General features: G+C 41.9%; 3 protein-coding genes across 3 annotated transcripts in view; 2 read left to right on the top strand and 1 right to left on the bottom strand.

The window, feature by feature from the left end:
• LOC107375650 (hairy/enhancer-of-split related with YRPW motif protein 1) overlaps positions 1-6796 on the bottom strand; it is a 19800-nt gene extending 13004 nt beyond the window's left edge. The window contains exon 1 of the mRNA XM_070551237.1: positions 6660-6796. The gene's annotated coding sequence lies outside the window, so the exon portion shown is untranslated. The remainder of the gene's footprint in view (positions 1-6659) is intronic.
• On the top strand, positions 2235-3043 carry LOC107393766 (myelin P2 protein). Its single transcript, XM_015972364.3, has 4 exons — positions 2235-2391; positions 2497-2672; positions 2751-2852; positions 2942-3043. Exons 1-4 carry the CDS (start codon positions 2319-2321, stop codon positions 2993-2995), a joined length of 405 nt encoding a protein of 134 aa, XP_015827850.1. The 5' UTR covers positions 2235-2318; the 3' UTR covers positions 2996-3043.
• LOC107393765 (protein FAM8A1) lies at positions 5595-8072 on the top strand. The gene is made up of 5 exons (XM_015972363.3): positions 5595-6167; positions 6682-6802; positions 6900-7023; positions 7113-7252; positions 7336-8072. The coding sequence occupies exons 1-5, from the start codon at positions 5741-5743 to the stop codon at positions 7478-7480; spliced, it is 957 nt and encodes a 318-aa protein (XP_015827849.1). The 5' UTR covers positions 5595-5740; the 3' UTR covers positions 7481-8072.
• The last annotated feature ends 6957 nt before the right edge of the window (positions 8073-15029 follow it).

The raw sequence follows: 15029 nt of genomic DNA, 5'->3' as shown, positions 1-15029 counted from the left end.
TCGGAGCCTGTTGGAAAGCACCTGCATGTACACGGAGGAGAGCAACAAGCAGTCCGCTCATCCCACCATGCATCGCTGTTTGACCGGTGCATGAATGAAACTGTGAGCATCAATCGTCCTGCTGGTCCTGCCCCGTTTGGTTCTTTTGGTTCTAAAGCTGTGGAACATTTTAAACCACAAAGAGAGTTTTACTCCAGCATAATGAGCCAAAGTGTCGGTGCAGCCACCTCAGTGATGAGGTGGCGAGGAACGCCGTCGCCGGGTGTTTGTCTGAATCACGAGTCTTCCTCTCTTCATTTGCATCTATAAAGATTTTAGTTAATCAAACGGAAAAGACTTCTGTAACTACCATACCACCTTATCTGTAGAGCGCTTTTAACACGGCAGTACAACCGACCAAAGCGCTGCACACAAAAACAAATAAAAGCACGAGCTAAAAGAGTTGCGTCAATCATATGAAGATAAGAAACTAAAACCAAGAGAACAAGTAAAACCAGAATATAAAAACACACATTTAAAATCAAACAAGGTGGAAAACTAGGGACGAGTTCATGCTTTATGGTATGGGAGTTGAAGGCCAGGGAGAAGTCGTGTGTTTTCAGGTGTGATTTAAAAACGCGGGGTGCTTTAGGAGGAGCTGATCTTCAGACAGGAGCACCAGGAGGGTGGTAGTGATGGAGTTCATACAGATAGGGAGGTGCCTTTTGGTTCTTTTGACTGATTTCTCGCATTAAAAAGTCTAGAAACATGCAGGTTTTAAGAATAAAAGTTGTTTTATTTAGTTTAATCAATATTAAAGTGGTTTAATCATCACATGCGTTGACCAAAACGATATCTGCTTTACTATCAGTGCTCTTTTAAAAAGACACATTATTCCAGTAAGAATTCTCAGTAGTGAGTTTTTAATTAAAACCCAAATAAGTTCATTTAAAAATACACAAATAAACTCTAATCCAGTCCAAAACTGACTTCTGTCTGTATTTTTAATCCTAAATCACCAGAAAGTTGACATGTGTGACAACTTTATCCTTGTTTTTCTTTGAGTAAAATTCAAAATGTTAAACACAATTGTTGCATAACATGAAATATTGAACTTTACTATCATTAGTTTTATATTATTGTTGTAGTTGTTATCATAATAATTATAATTGTTGTTGTTATTATTATTATAATCATTAATATTAGTAGTAGTATGGTTGTTGTTATAATTTATATTACTGTGATGACTATTATATTGTTATTATTATTATTATTATTACTAATATTGTTATAAATGTAATTGTTGTTAATATAGTTACTATCATTATTGTTATAATAATAATAATAACAATAAGAATAAGAATTATTATTATTGTTATTATTATTTTATTATTATTACCAATATTATTATAAATTTAATTGTTGTTAATATAGTTTTTATTATTGTTATAATTATTTATATTATCATTATTTTTATAATTATTTATATTGTTATTAATAATAATAAACACATTTTTAAGAGTCTGATTTTAACTGCGGGTACACAGGCCACCACTAGAGGGCAGTGTGTTAGTCTTTTCCCTACTTTCTTATGTTTCAGCACCAGCCAGTTACAGATATCAATTACAAATATGAATTGCTGCGTTTCTGTAACACATATCTAAGAAAGGAAAAATAAATGAAGGCCGTGTAATTGCATAAAGTTTACTTCTAAGTGTGTACCGCAGCTTGAATGGGACTGCCTTTCACATGGCGCCATCTGCTGGTCATGATTAGTAATCATCGCTTTGTGCAGATTTTTGCTGGAACAGGAAATCTGGTGTGATTTATTGTAAAACTGCAGATTTGTTTTAAACGAAGCAAAAGTTATTTAAGACTTTAAAGGAGTAAATAAAAAGTGAACTGCATTAGACCTGAAATAATTTAATGTTTTAAATAACGTGAACAAGCGTCATTGTCCCTGAAAATGAAAATGTTTGTTATTTTAATGACTGGTCAAAAATATAATAATAATAATAATAATAATAATAATAATAATAATAATAATAATAATAATAATAATAGCTGTGATATGAAAACATTACAAAAGTCAGAAGCAGAGACTTTGATGACTTAAAGAGGGTAAGCCAGTCTCAAACTCACTTAAAAGAATCTCTTACAAGAACACGCCCCTAATCTGCTCGTTGCCACGACAACGGCAGCACCTGCTCATGATTGGTAGCTCTGAGAGCTGCACGTGGAGCTCCGGCTTCAAATAGCCAAAATTTGCAAAGCGTCGTGATCCCCCATCTGAGCTTCAGCCGTGGTCTGTGGAGGAGCCCGAGCTTGTTCTGGTCATCATGGTGGAGCAGTTTGTAGGAACCTGGACTCTAGTCTCCAGCGACAACTTTGATGAGTACATGAAGGCAGTGGGTAGGTTCAGATGCTCGTCTGATTGGTTACAATGGCTTTTAATTAGGAATGAGTGTTAACTGATGTGAACATGTTGCGTCTTAATTAAAACTGTTTTTATTGAAGGGATGAGCTTTGCCACTCGCCAAATGGGCAACTTGGCTAAACCTAAGCTAGTGATCAGCCTTGCAGCTGATGGGGTCATCACGATGAAGGCTGAGAGTACTCTGAAGACCGCAGAGGTCAAGTTTAAGCTGAATGAAGAGGTGGATGAGACGACAGCAGATGGACGCAAAGCCAAGGTCAGCACTCTGCATCAACTTCATCTTTGCACCTTTTAAAGTTTGATAACTTTCTAACCTAAGCTGCTTTACCTGAAGTCCATCTTCACTCTGGAGAACGGTAAGCTCATGCAGAAACAGTCCTGGGATGGGAAGATGACCACGCTGGAACGGGAGATCCAAGATGGGAAGCTCACTGCTGTGAGTAAACCGTCACCCTCTCTAGGTGATGGCCCTCGGCACCATGACTGTTCCATCTTGAATAATGAAACTTTTTTTTTTTAATGCAGAAATGTGTCATGGACGACGTGGTCGCTGTGAGGACGTACGAGAAAGCGGCATAAGAAAAATGCACTGAGCTGTTGAACATGAAAATAAAACTTGAACCATGAGGTTTCTGTTCGTTTATTTATCAAATGTATTTTTGTCTGAAGTGGAGCTTTGGCAGCTTAAATGTATTATAATGTTTGGGCTTCGTCCACGATTCCCGAGAATCTGCCCGTTGTTGGCGGTTTATGAACGACATGCTGACGACCAGTGAAGTGTGGTAATTTGCTGCTGAAAGGGATCCAGTTGGAGGCGTTTCAAACATTGCCCAAGTGCACAAAGGCTTTCTGTTGAAGCACACAACATGAGGGCCTTATGACATGGATTTGAGTGAATTGGGGGGGGCAGGCCCAGTTCCTGTTGGAGGTTTAGGGCTGTGACCCCCGGTTTGTGGGAAGCCTCTTATCCACGATGCACAGACGCAGCTTAGAGCAGGTTTGTGGAATTAGTCTCGATTAGGGTTCTTTGTAGAATTGGGTCAAACATGAATCAACGTTAGCAGCCAGGTGGTCTGAATCAGAGGGATGCATTTAAGTCTTTCATGTTCCGCACCGATGGAGCAGAGACCGTTGACTTATTTCCAACTAAAACAATGAACGGAGGATTACGTTTGAGTCGGTGCAGACTTGCTTTGAAATGGCTTTATCCATAAATACAATCACTGCCTCAGCTCTTGTATTCTAAACCATTGTGGTCATGAATGAACCCATGTCTTATTTTAAAATTCAGCCATAAGGTTCCAGGTTCTAATAAGGATAAATGATTTATGTGAGGACTAGTTTTATACGTATGTAAATAATCCATCCAAACTTGTCCACTAATCCTGACTAAATCAGTCACAGGAAATCACTGAACGTTTATGCAGCACTTCCTGCCTACAGACAACATGGCTGCAGGAATAATCTCATTCAAATCCAATAGTCTTAAGGTGAATCAAAAGGCTGTTCCTCCCATATTTTCAGCGCAGGTAAATAAGCGTAAACAAGTAAAGGTTTACCAAGTTAAAAGAACGACAAGCTGAGGTTAGATTTTGCAGAATCTAGAGGGAGTATAAATCCCAAGATGGGAACACCTAAACACCTAAAAAGCCCTGGATCATGACACCAACTTGTCTTTTTGTTGTACGTTAGTGGAGAACTTGAAGAGCTTGCTGGACAAGAGTCGCTGTGTCGGAGCTGTATTTTTAGATCTGAAGAAGGCGTTCGACTCCGTAAACCATCAGATGTTGTTGTCCAGATTGACTCAGTTTAATATCTCCAGTCAGGCGCTTCAGTGGTTTGCCTCATATCTCTCACACAGGAAACAGTTTGTGGTGTGGGATGGGGTTAAATCTCCATATTTAGACTGTGATACAGGAGTTCCTCAAGGATCTGTTCTTGGGCATTTATTGTTCTCTCTTTTTATTAATAACTTACCTGAAGTCTGTCCAGACATATTTGCTCAAATGTATGCGGATGATGCAGTTATATTTACGCAAGCAAACAGTGTCCAGCAGGTGGCAAAAGATCTTACAGCTGCTTTAGCATTAATGCTTAGCTGGCTGGAGGACTCATGCCTAATGTTGAACACCTCAAAAACTGTCTGCATGTTTTTTTCAAAACGCCCCTTAAACTAGAAGCAGTCAAATATATTCCTGGATGGAGTAGAGCTTGATCTAGCACCAGAATTTAAATATCTTGGGGTAATTCTAGACCCAACATTATCCTTCAAGAGTCATATAAATAAAGTGTCCCAGGTACTTAAATTTAATAATCTAAATTTTACTCATATACGTAATAATCTAAATATGAATGTTGCAAAAACTTATTTTTACTCGATGATCATCTCTCATACGGACTATTGTTTGACATCCTGGTCACTTGCTTGTCCAACAACACTTAAAACTAGTGCAAACATTTATAAAAGTTTAAAATTACTTGACAAAAACCGACTTCCCACCACCATTGTCATGTGTTAAAAAACATAAATTACTGAACTTCACTAACTTAATGAAACTTAAAAGAGTCTGTTTAATATATAAAGTCTTACACTCCCTTGCTCCACCACCACTAAAGCAGTTCATTAGGCATAAAGAAAGCTCAAACAGGACTACACGAGCTACAATTCGAGGAGAAATGTTTATACCACATAGACAGACATCTTTTGGGCAGAACGTCCTCTGTCAAGGGTGGCCATCTGTGGAACAGTCTTCCTCAACCCATTAGAGAATGCTCGACTCAAGGCAAAGGTTAAAAACTGGTTATGGACAAATCAAGTGTGTGATCATGTATGAGTTTTATAGTTTTAATGTTTCATTTGTGAATAGAATGGTGTGTATGTGTAAGTTTGGTGAAGGAGTTTTTATTATGAATGAATGATGAATTTTTATGAATTATTATGTCTTTTTATGTCAACAGATGGAAATTAGAATTTTTGGCTATAATCTGGCATGTTTACATTCATGTAAGCTGCTTTATGTTCATTAACATGCACTGTCCAAAATAAACAAATAAATAAAGATAATGCGGTCAAACTGAAACTGTAACAGCGAAACCCTGACCTCCTGTGGCCGTGTCTAGTAGTGCAGCTACTGATTGGACTGTACCACTATGTGCTGAAAAGCGGGGGAGGGGCTGAAGTTCTCCTGCTAAATAAATGCTTTATTAAAAGTTTTCACCTTATAAGCTTTTGTATATCAGCTGTTAACCTCTCATCAAATATGTATAATCGATAACTATTTGTTTTCACTTCTGTTTAGCTTCTTTCTAAATGATTTGGCATCAATGACGTTTTACGACGTTACGGTGCTTGTAAACATGGCGGACATGAACAACAAAGCTGTGGAAGTGGATGAAGGAGAAAATAAACCTTCTGGTAAAGATGTAATCCGTGGTTCAGACAACCAGAAGAAACCTTCCGCTGACGGTGGAACCACAGCGGAGTACTGCGAGAAGCTGCAGACATGGATGTGGCAGTACTACGCTGGCTATGTGAACTGGCAGAGCTGGCTAGCGGCGTCGGCGGTGTCCTGCCCTTATTTACAGCCACCCAGCGGAACCCCCACGGCTGGTGACTGGCATGCCGGCCCACTCGGGCTTCCGTTGTTGCCGTATCCACCTGCGGTCAGCCGAGCGGGTGAAGCCCCCGTCGGCGCTGCCGCGCAGCAGCACCAACCGCCGCCTCAAGCTAACGGAAACGCGCAGAGACCGGGTAAACGCTGCAGCTGGTTCATGTCCAAACGTTCACTTGTGACCACACACCCAAACATGCTCTTCGTTTAATAAAAAGTAGGAGTTACGGTACGGTTCACTACGGGCTGGGATAAGACTGAAAGCTTTTCAGAAGGCCAAATGTATTATTTTATAGTTTGTGACCTGAACGCAACACGAGTAGTGAGTGGCTTTTGCGGCCGGGTTATGACGTCACACCAGGACAGCGATGAATGAAACTTGTGAAGTGAAATAAAGACAAACCGTTGATGAGACATCTAAAGTGTTCACTAAAGCCACGTTTAGCACCTTCTGGAACATTCTGTCGTCGACTCTCTTGTTTTTATTCAGGTTAAACTCCAATTATGACTCAGATGATGACTGAATCAGACCGCGTTGACACTAGTAAGGTTAATGTGACGTTTGTGTCTCACTTTTGGGAAAATAAACCTTGAACGTTTGGTTTCTCAGCCTCTGAAGGACTAAAACTTACCGCTGTGTCTCGCTTCCACCAGGGCGGGAGTACAGCATCCCCTCTCCTCTCCAGAGACTCATGGCGGAGATGGTGGACTTCTTCATCTTGTTTTTCATCAAAGCTTCTATAATCATCAGTATTATGCATCTGAGTGGAATCAAGTGGGTTAATTAGATTTGGTGTAAACAGCGTTGTCATGACAACAGAAACACCATGACCATAACATTTGGATTTTTTTGTCTTTTCCATTGTTTTTAGGGATGTTTCCAAGTTTGCCATGCATTTGATCGTGGAGGAGATCGACGAGGACACGTCGATGGAGGAGCTGCAGAAGATGATGCTTGTTGCTCTAGTGTACCGGATCTTGGTGTGTTTTTATGAGGTGAGGCTCACTGCCGGTTTAGACTCAAGTCTGTGTTTTAAACGTTTTAGGAAGACTCGAGGTGAACTTTCACGCTTTTCTCCTGTCAGATTGTGTGCATCTGGGGAGCAGGAGGTGCCACGCCAGGGAAGTTTCTCCTCGGACTCAGAGTCGTTACGTGTGACTCGTCGGTTCTGGTTCAGCCCAACAGGGTGCTCGTGGTGCCAGCCACTAACGTCTCTCTCTCTGCGTGAGTGGCTCGTTTATGTTTCAGGGAGCTGTCTAAGGAGGCGGTTGGGAAGACTGAACTCTTGTTTCTGTCCGTCCTTCCAGATCAACTGTCCGGGCTTTGAATAAGAACTTCTCCATAGCCTTCTTCTTCCCAGCCTTCATCACACTCCTCTTCTTCCAGCACAACAGGACTGTGTATGATATGGTTGCCGGTACCATCGTTGTCAAGCGATCCAGAGCCAGATGACGCAGAACGGGACGCGTAAAATGACTCTGATGTTTTAGTGAAGCGGCTCCCAGAGCCACTGCTGTGTTCACGCGTCGCAGCAGAGTTCAGGCGTTTGCTGGGAGCCCGCATCCGTAAGAACTGCTTCCGTTCATCGTGACCAGCACTGTTTTTCTGCATGCATGTCCAGATAATGTTTCCGGTGTCTCCTCCTGGACCAACAGGAAGGATGATGGGGATTTAGCCCGTTTTCGGCACAAGTTGCACCTTCACTTCTGTGTGAGGCGAAGGGCGAGTGCCGCCCGCTGCTCAGTATTTAAGCCGCTGATGATTTCGTATTTCACCCCCAGTATCTGGCCGTTTCCGCCGGTCTCCAAAGCGGACGAGAGGTCGTGTAAAATGCAAACACGAAAAGTTCTTTTCTTGGAAAGGTGTGCATAGATTTAGGTTTGATTTGATCCGCCCTGTTTAAGGCTGAGATGGAGGCACATTTAAAGGTTTTTCTCTGTAAGCCGAGGTGTATCGGACGCTAAATGTTAACCGTTTATGTATTTCATTAGCATTTCTGAATGTTCTCTGAATAAAACCAGGCCTGTGGCTCTGAAAGCATGAACTCTTGTGCATTTATACTTTGTGTGAGTTACACGGGCCACGTGTGCTAAAGCAGCACACGTATGGTTGGTTATGTGAGGAATTCTGTTTCCACGTGTTTTCTTCTCACATTCATGTTTTATTTGTGTTTCTAGATAAAAGATTTCCAACGTGCTCTTAGCTTATCGGTTTTGGTTCAGGTCCTGCAGATTGCAGCCTTTCTCCTATGAGTCTAGAGATGTTCTCCACCTTAAACAGCTAAAGCAGCAGGACATCTTTAACTGTCCCACTCATCCTTCTAACTGGGAGTCTAGTCGCCGACTGGTTCTGGGATGCTGTAGCTGTTTGTGTCTCAGCGTCTGTGATATTTGCTGCTATGAAAATGGACACAAATGTTTAAAGAGACAAAAATCATTTAAAATCATAGCTGTTCTCATGTTACACACGTCTCATGTGAATCAGGGCTGTAAGTACTTCAGACTGACGCTCTATACTCTCTCAGCAGTTATGAATCATACCTCATTAACAGTTTTTGAACTCTTAGCCGGTTGCTGTTTAAAGAGCAAGTCACCCCCAAATCTACTTTATTCCTGAAAAACTAAATGCGTGTCTAATCGTGCTGCAGACACGTGTAGTCAATAGTTTTGCACTTTAATGCATTTTGATTATGATTTTGATCTCCTGATAATAACTTTTTGCTTTCCTTGATATCGAATGTGCTACTGCTAGTTTACCCGTTTAATTATAGATCCACTAGGATAAATACAATAAAGTTTATCTCTCACCAAATAGAATATTTACTAAGAAATCACAATGTAACTATAGAAACACTACTTGGTGTGTGTGCACGTGTGTGTGTGTGTGCTCTATCTTCTCGATCCCCAGTGAGTCGTGGAGGATGGCTGCTTATACTGAGCCAGGATTCTCTGGAGGTTTCTTCCTGTTAAAAGAGAGTTTTCCTCTCCACTGTCGCTGCATGCTTGCTTAGTATGAGGATTGCTGTAAAGACTCTGACACTAGTCAGTGACTCGATGCGACCTGCTGGGTTCCTTATATAGGAAACATTATTTCGTATTGGCTTAATGAACTGACCTGAATTGGAATGTTTATTATGTGAAGTGCCTTGAGACGACTCTTGTCGTGATTTGGCGCTATATAAATAAACTTGAATTGAATTGAATGGAATTAAGCTTTTAATGTTCTGCCTAAAACTGTCAGTGTTGTGCCATTGTCAGGTAAAAACTGCACTGCAGTTGAACTTAAATCTGCCATCGCTATTGGCTAAGAGGTACCCTAGAACGTTAGCTGGTACCATATGATGTCACAATGTCGTTGTGAGCCTGTGTGTTTGTTAGTGGCTCCGCCCCCTCGATCTGCCAGGCGACAGAATTTGTTGCATTTTTTAAACAGGAAGTGGGAGCGGAGTAAGAATCTGGTAGGGGTGACTTGCTCTTTAAGCACGAATTCTTTTTGAATAAGCAAAAGATAATTTGGTCAAAACAAAAATGGCTGCTTGCAGGTCTAAGTTTATAAATCACGACCTTCAGCTGCAGGTTCTGACACGTTAAACTGATCTCACAATGCAGAAGGAATCAGAGTTACTAACAGGTGTCCTAACCTACGAAGGTCCTCTCGGGTTTGTCCAGGTTGGACATGAATGCTCCGTTTTCGTCTCCGCTGAAAGGAGTTATGTTTGTGACCGCGTCCCACGCTGGATGCCAAAAGTATCAAACAGATAAGATGAAAAGTGTGCAGAAATGCAATAAAACGATCCAAATATGAACCGTAAAGAAGTTCTACCTGCAGGTTATCAGATGAAAATGTACACCAGCTTCATGTGCAAAGAGGAAATAAAGTATAATCCCATGTTGGGATTATCTGCTGGGCGTGGGAATGAAGGAGGTCTTGAGTCGGGTTGCCCTGCGGTTTACATTCCCGTGCCTCCAGTCTGAAGGTAAACGTCCATGCTGGGATGGTGGGGTCTGTGATGATGACTTATGCTCTGCACAGAGGGCTGTGGAGTCCTGCTAATCCTTAGATTTCTCTATAAATCAGTTTTATTGTATAATCCTGGATGTTAAAGATCCGACTCGTTTATGTATGGAAGCCCTCAAACACATTTATCGTCAGCAGATCTCTTAGTTTGGCTCCATCTACTGTACGTTTGTCACTGCCACTCTTCACCTCGCTGCAGCCTGTTTGCTTCATTTTAGGTTAAAACATTTACATTTGATCTGTGAGTCGTCATCAGAGAGCCTTTAGCATCATCAGATCTTCGAGTAAAGGCATTTCTCTGCATAGATTCATACGTTCAGCCTCAGATGGTGCAGCGATTACAGCCGCAGCCCCACATGAGCCTGGCATGCTGCAGCAGAAACAGGAAGAGCATCCCTGAGAACCAGTAAATGTTACCAGCATGTGGAAAATGGCAGATTAGCTCAGAAATCTGATGTGTGCTCCAGCTGTTAGACTCTGGCTTGCATCCAGATGAGAGAATGGGACTAAAGCGTTGAGGATTCATCAGCCAGATTAATCTAAAATGATGTTTTCTTAATGGTTTCTTATTTCTCTAATGGAGGATTAATGGGGGGATTTGTGGGTGGAGAGATTCAAATCGGTGTAAATCTCCTGTTTGGTGTCTGATGCTTTGCTTCCTCGCTGCCACACGGTGTGGAGTTGATGTCCAGCCATCTTCTCTGGCTCCTTGAACAGCAAAGTCGTCCTCTGTCAGCATGCAGGGCTCACAGCTTTCTATGACAGCCATGTGTTTAGTGTCTGAGCAGAGCCACGAGTGGGCCAGAGGAGAAGACCAGCAGGCCCAACTAAAATATTCTCACCTAATTTAACATTTCTGTCCTTAAGGTCACGATTTTCTCTTCAGCTTTTTCTAAATGAGCTGCTCAGCATGAGGCTCCAGGTGTTCTGAAGAGGTGGAAAGGTGACGTGGGTGGAAAACGCACTCTGAGCTGCTGCTGCTGTTCCCCTCTCAGGGTGTCTGCCGGTTGGTGTTCCTCTCAAGTGGAGCCAGTAATTACAGGCTGGCTGCGTTCTGCCTGAGAGGGGAGGGATGTTGATGAAGAGGAGACCTGCTGACAGGGTGAGGAGATGAACACCTTTTTCACACTTTTTATTTGATTTTTACAGGAATGTAAAAGTTTGGGTAGAAGGAAAGCTGAACTTTCAAACAGAGGCCTACTGCCTGTGTTACATTCATGCAAAGGCGTCCAAATCTATCAAGACGAGGGCCGAAATCAAAAAGTTGAAAGTCCTTGTGGATCACAATTTTTTTTTCTATTTAAAGGTGCAATAAGTAAGATTTCTACAACGATATAATCATGTCACAGTCATGTCAGACAGAAGGTTACAGATTTCCTTCTCAGCCGCCTGGTTGTCCGCTTTTCTCCCCTCAAAATGACCAAAGAGAGAGAATCTGTCCCACCTCCATACTTCCTGGTTCCTGAGCCAATCATATCTGAGCCCACGGGGTTGGCGAGTCTGCGCCGAGTTAACTGCGCTGCATCGGCATCTGTAATTTAACACTGGCTGGTAAAAAGCTCCAGAGTAAAGAGAGCGACCCAGAAGTTATTTCTTGAAAGAAGGCTAGAAGCTAATGTTGAGTAAACAATAGTAAAACTGAATCGATGAAGGCAAATTCCACTTGGACAGAGAAAACAGTCACCCCCTCAGAGTTGTCATGAGTGTAAAACTAGATCTTTTAAACCTGGAATGGTTTTGGTACCAGGCTGTAAACATGTTTATTTCTGCTGTGAAATCTGGCTCCTTTAGCGGGAGCACGGCCATGCTCGGCTCTAAAAACACCTCAAGCTGCTTTAGCAATCAGCAGCAACTTGATGTTACACTGAAATGTATTTATCTTACCAACGTACTGGGTCTGACCCGTCTCCACTCGTCATCTAGCATCCTCGGGACGGGCGCTGGTCCGTAACCGGCAACAGCTGCTCAGAGTGGGCTCGCTTGTTCTGACATATGGACTACCAGCTTTGACCACAGGATGTCATTCTTACTTCATGCATCTTTAAATAAACTTTTTCCACTCATACTTTTCAAAATTGGTCTAAAATAGGCATTTTAATAAAAACCTGAACATAAAAATATGCGGTCCAAGATGGCTCCTGGGGCCACAAGCGGCCCCTGGGCTGAACGTTAGACAAGCCTGGTCTAACGTGATCAACACTACACCTCTCACTGTGAGAGGAAACCAAGACGGCTCTGTTGAGTCTGTAAATTGTTGCATGAAGTCATTTATTTGAGAAATCCTATTTCCTGAGTTCCAGTTAAAAACAGACGTGGACATGAGGCAAGCACAAACCAGCGGAAGGAGATGTGAAACGCACAGAGAAATGCAGCAGATCAACATTCATGCTATTTTAGGTGAAAACATCAGGTTTCTGGTTGTTTTGGAACGCAGTAAAGACCCCCTTGAGGCAGCGACTAGCCTGAGTTGTCAAGACAACCATGAATTCTGCATAAGCTGCAGAGAAATCCGCGCTTTCTTCTGCCCTTCTTTAGTTATGCTGGTTTATGTGGAACACTAGGAAACTCGGTGCACGTCGGATTAGGAAGCATCTGGTGACCAATAGCAGAGTCCCTGAGAGAGTTAAATAAATCACAAACATAAAGGAGACCGGTGACTGGATTAGGTAAAGTGTTCTTCGTAAGCAAAACAAACTTCAGAACTGGCCCTGACTAAAACTGTCTCAAGAGTTTAAAGAGCAAGTCACCCCCAAACCAACTTTATTTCCTGATAAACTATATAAATGTGTGTCTAATCGTGCTGCAGACACGTGTAGTCAATAGCACTTTAGTGCATTTTAGTAAAAATTTAAATGTTCTGCCTAAAACTCAGTGTTGTGCCGTTGTCAGGTAAAAACTCTGCATTTGAATTTAAATCTGCCATCGCTGTTGGCTAAGAGGTACCCTAGAACATCAGCTGGTACCATATGATGTCACAATGTCGTTGTCAGCCTGTGCGTGTGTATTTGTTAGCGGCTCCGCCCTCTCGGTCTGCTAGGCAACAGCATATGTTGCATTTTTCAAACAGGAAGTGGGAACGGAGTACTACTCTGTGTAAATGGCTGCAAGCAGGTGGATTGTCAATGTCACTCACTCAGTTGTATATAAGTGGGCGTTAACCCGGATAAGGACGTGGCGCTGGCATTCCACCTGGCGTGTTGCAGCAGACCTAACGTCCATGTAAGTGAGGGTATTCTGATTAAAATTAATTAAATAAGAACGTGTCGCCCTGACAAATGTTTTGTACATTTAGTCCATGGTCTTGCCGTGCCAAGCGTCTGCGTGACATTACTTTGATTGCACCCCACGGCAAGAGGAGCAAGGTATTTGTTCTTTGTTTCTGTTTGTTGCTCCTGATGTTTGTCAGCAATTGTCTTTAAATTGTAAATGATATATTTTCAGTTTTCACGGTGTTTGGCACCAGGTGCTCGGTGCGATTCTGGGAATGAGAAGTATGCATCTACAGCCTAACGCAAATAAAAAGTTGCACCCGTTGAAGCTCCCCTCCTTATTTCTCTTGGATGCCAAGGGGCACTCTGGTAGGGGGTGACTTGCTCTTTAAGTTATTCTTGTCTTCTATATTTTAATTTAAACAGATTTGAACTAAAATGACATTTATTTCTAAAGAAAGGTCCCACTTATGTAGTGTTAAATCCTCCAAAACGAAGAAAGCCAACTGAACATCAATTCACAAAGGAGAAAGCAGTTTGATTTGGACTTAATCTAATATTATACTAATATATAATATTATACTAATATATAATATTATACTAAAATGTAATATTATACTAAAATGTAATATTATACTAATATATAATATTATATATTAGTATAATATTATACTAATATGTAATATTAAACTAATATATAATATTATACTAATATGCAATATTATACTAATATGTAATATTATACTAATATATAATATTATACTAATATATAATATTATACTAATATGTAATATTATACTAAAATGTAATATTATACTAATATGTAATATTATATATTAGTATAATATTATATATTAGTATAATATTATACTAATATATAATATTATATATTAGTATAATATTATATATTAGTATAATATTATACTAATATATAATATTATATATTAGTATAATATTATATATTAGTATAATATTATACTAATATATAATATTATACTAATATGTAATATTATACTTCGTCTTCTTCGTCTTCGTCTTCCTCCGCTTATCCGGGTCCGGGTCGCGGGGGCAGCATCCCAACTAGGGAGCTCCAGGCCGTCCTCTCCCCGGCCTTGTCCACCAGCTCCTCCGGCAGGACCCCAAGGCGTTCCCGGACCAGTTGGAGATGTAACCTCTCCAACGTGTCCTGGGTCGACCCGGGGGCCTTCTGCCGGCAGGACATGCCCGAAACACCTCCCCGGGGAGGCGTCCAGGAGGCATCCTGACCAGATGCCCAAACCACCTCAACTGGCTCCTTTCGATCCGGAGGAGCAGCGGTTCTACTCCGAGTCCCTCCCGAATGTCCGAGCTCCTCACCCTATCTCTAAGGCTGAGCCCGGCCACCCTACGGAGGAAACTCATTTCGGCCGCTTGTATCCGCGATCTCGTTCTTTCGGTCATTACCCAAAGCTCATGACCATAGGTGAGGATTGGGACGTAGATCGACCGGTAAATCGAGAGCCTGGCTTTCTGGCTCAGCTCCCTCTTCACCACGACAGATCGGCTCAGAGTCCGCATCACTGCAGACGCCGAACCAATCCGCCTGTCGATCTCCCGATCCCTCCTACCCTCACTCGTGAACAAGACCCCGAGATACTTAAACTCCTCCACTTGAGGTAGGACCTCTCCCCCGACCCGGAGGTGGCAAGCCACCCTTTTCCGGTCGAGAACCATGGTCTCAGATTTGGAGGTGCTGATCCTCATCCCAGCCGCTTCACACTCGGCCGCGAACCTAC

This window comes from Nothobranchius furzeri, chromosome 5 (genome assembly GCF_043380555.1).
Source record: "Nothobranchius furzeri strain GRZ-AD chromosome 5, NfurGRZ-RIMD1, whole genome shotgun sequence".
Classification (NCBI taxonomy): domain Eukaryota; kingdom Metazoa; phylum Chordata; class Actinopteri; order Cyprinodontiformes; family Nothobranchiidae; genus Nothobranchius; species Nothobranchius furzeri.
The sequence above is the reverse complement of the archived record's forward strand: the minus strand, read 5'-3'. Positions and strand labels throughout refer to the sequence as shown.

Excerpts from the sequence above, each read along its gene's own strand:
- LOC107393766 (XM_015972364.3), top strand. The coding sequence starts at position 2,319 with ATGGTGGAGCAGTTTGTAGGAACCTGGACTCTAGTCTCCAGCGACAAC. Across the intron at positions 2,673-2,750 it reads CAGATGGACGCAAAGCCAAG|TCCATCTTCACTCTGGAGAA; the intron begins GTCAGCACTCTG and ends CTTTACCTGAAG. Across the intron at positions 2,853-2,941 it reads AAGATGGGAAGCTCACTGCT|AAATGTGTCATGGACGACGT; the intron begins GTGAGTAAACCG and ends TTTTTAATGCAG.
- LOC107393765 (XM_015972363.3), top strand. The coding sequence starts at position 5,741 with ATGACGTTTTACGACGTTACGGTGCTTGTAAACATGGCGGACATGAAC. Across the intron at positions 6,168-6,681 it reads CGGAAACGCGCAGAGACCGG|GGCGGGAGTACAGCATCCCC; the intron begins GTAAACGCTGCA and ends CGCTTCCACCAG. Across the intron at positions 6,803-6,899 it reads ATGCATCTGAGTGGAATCAA|GGATGTTTCCAAGTTTGCCA; the intron begins GTGGGTTAATTA and ends CATTGTTTTTAG.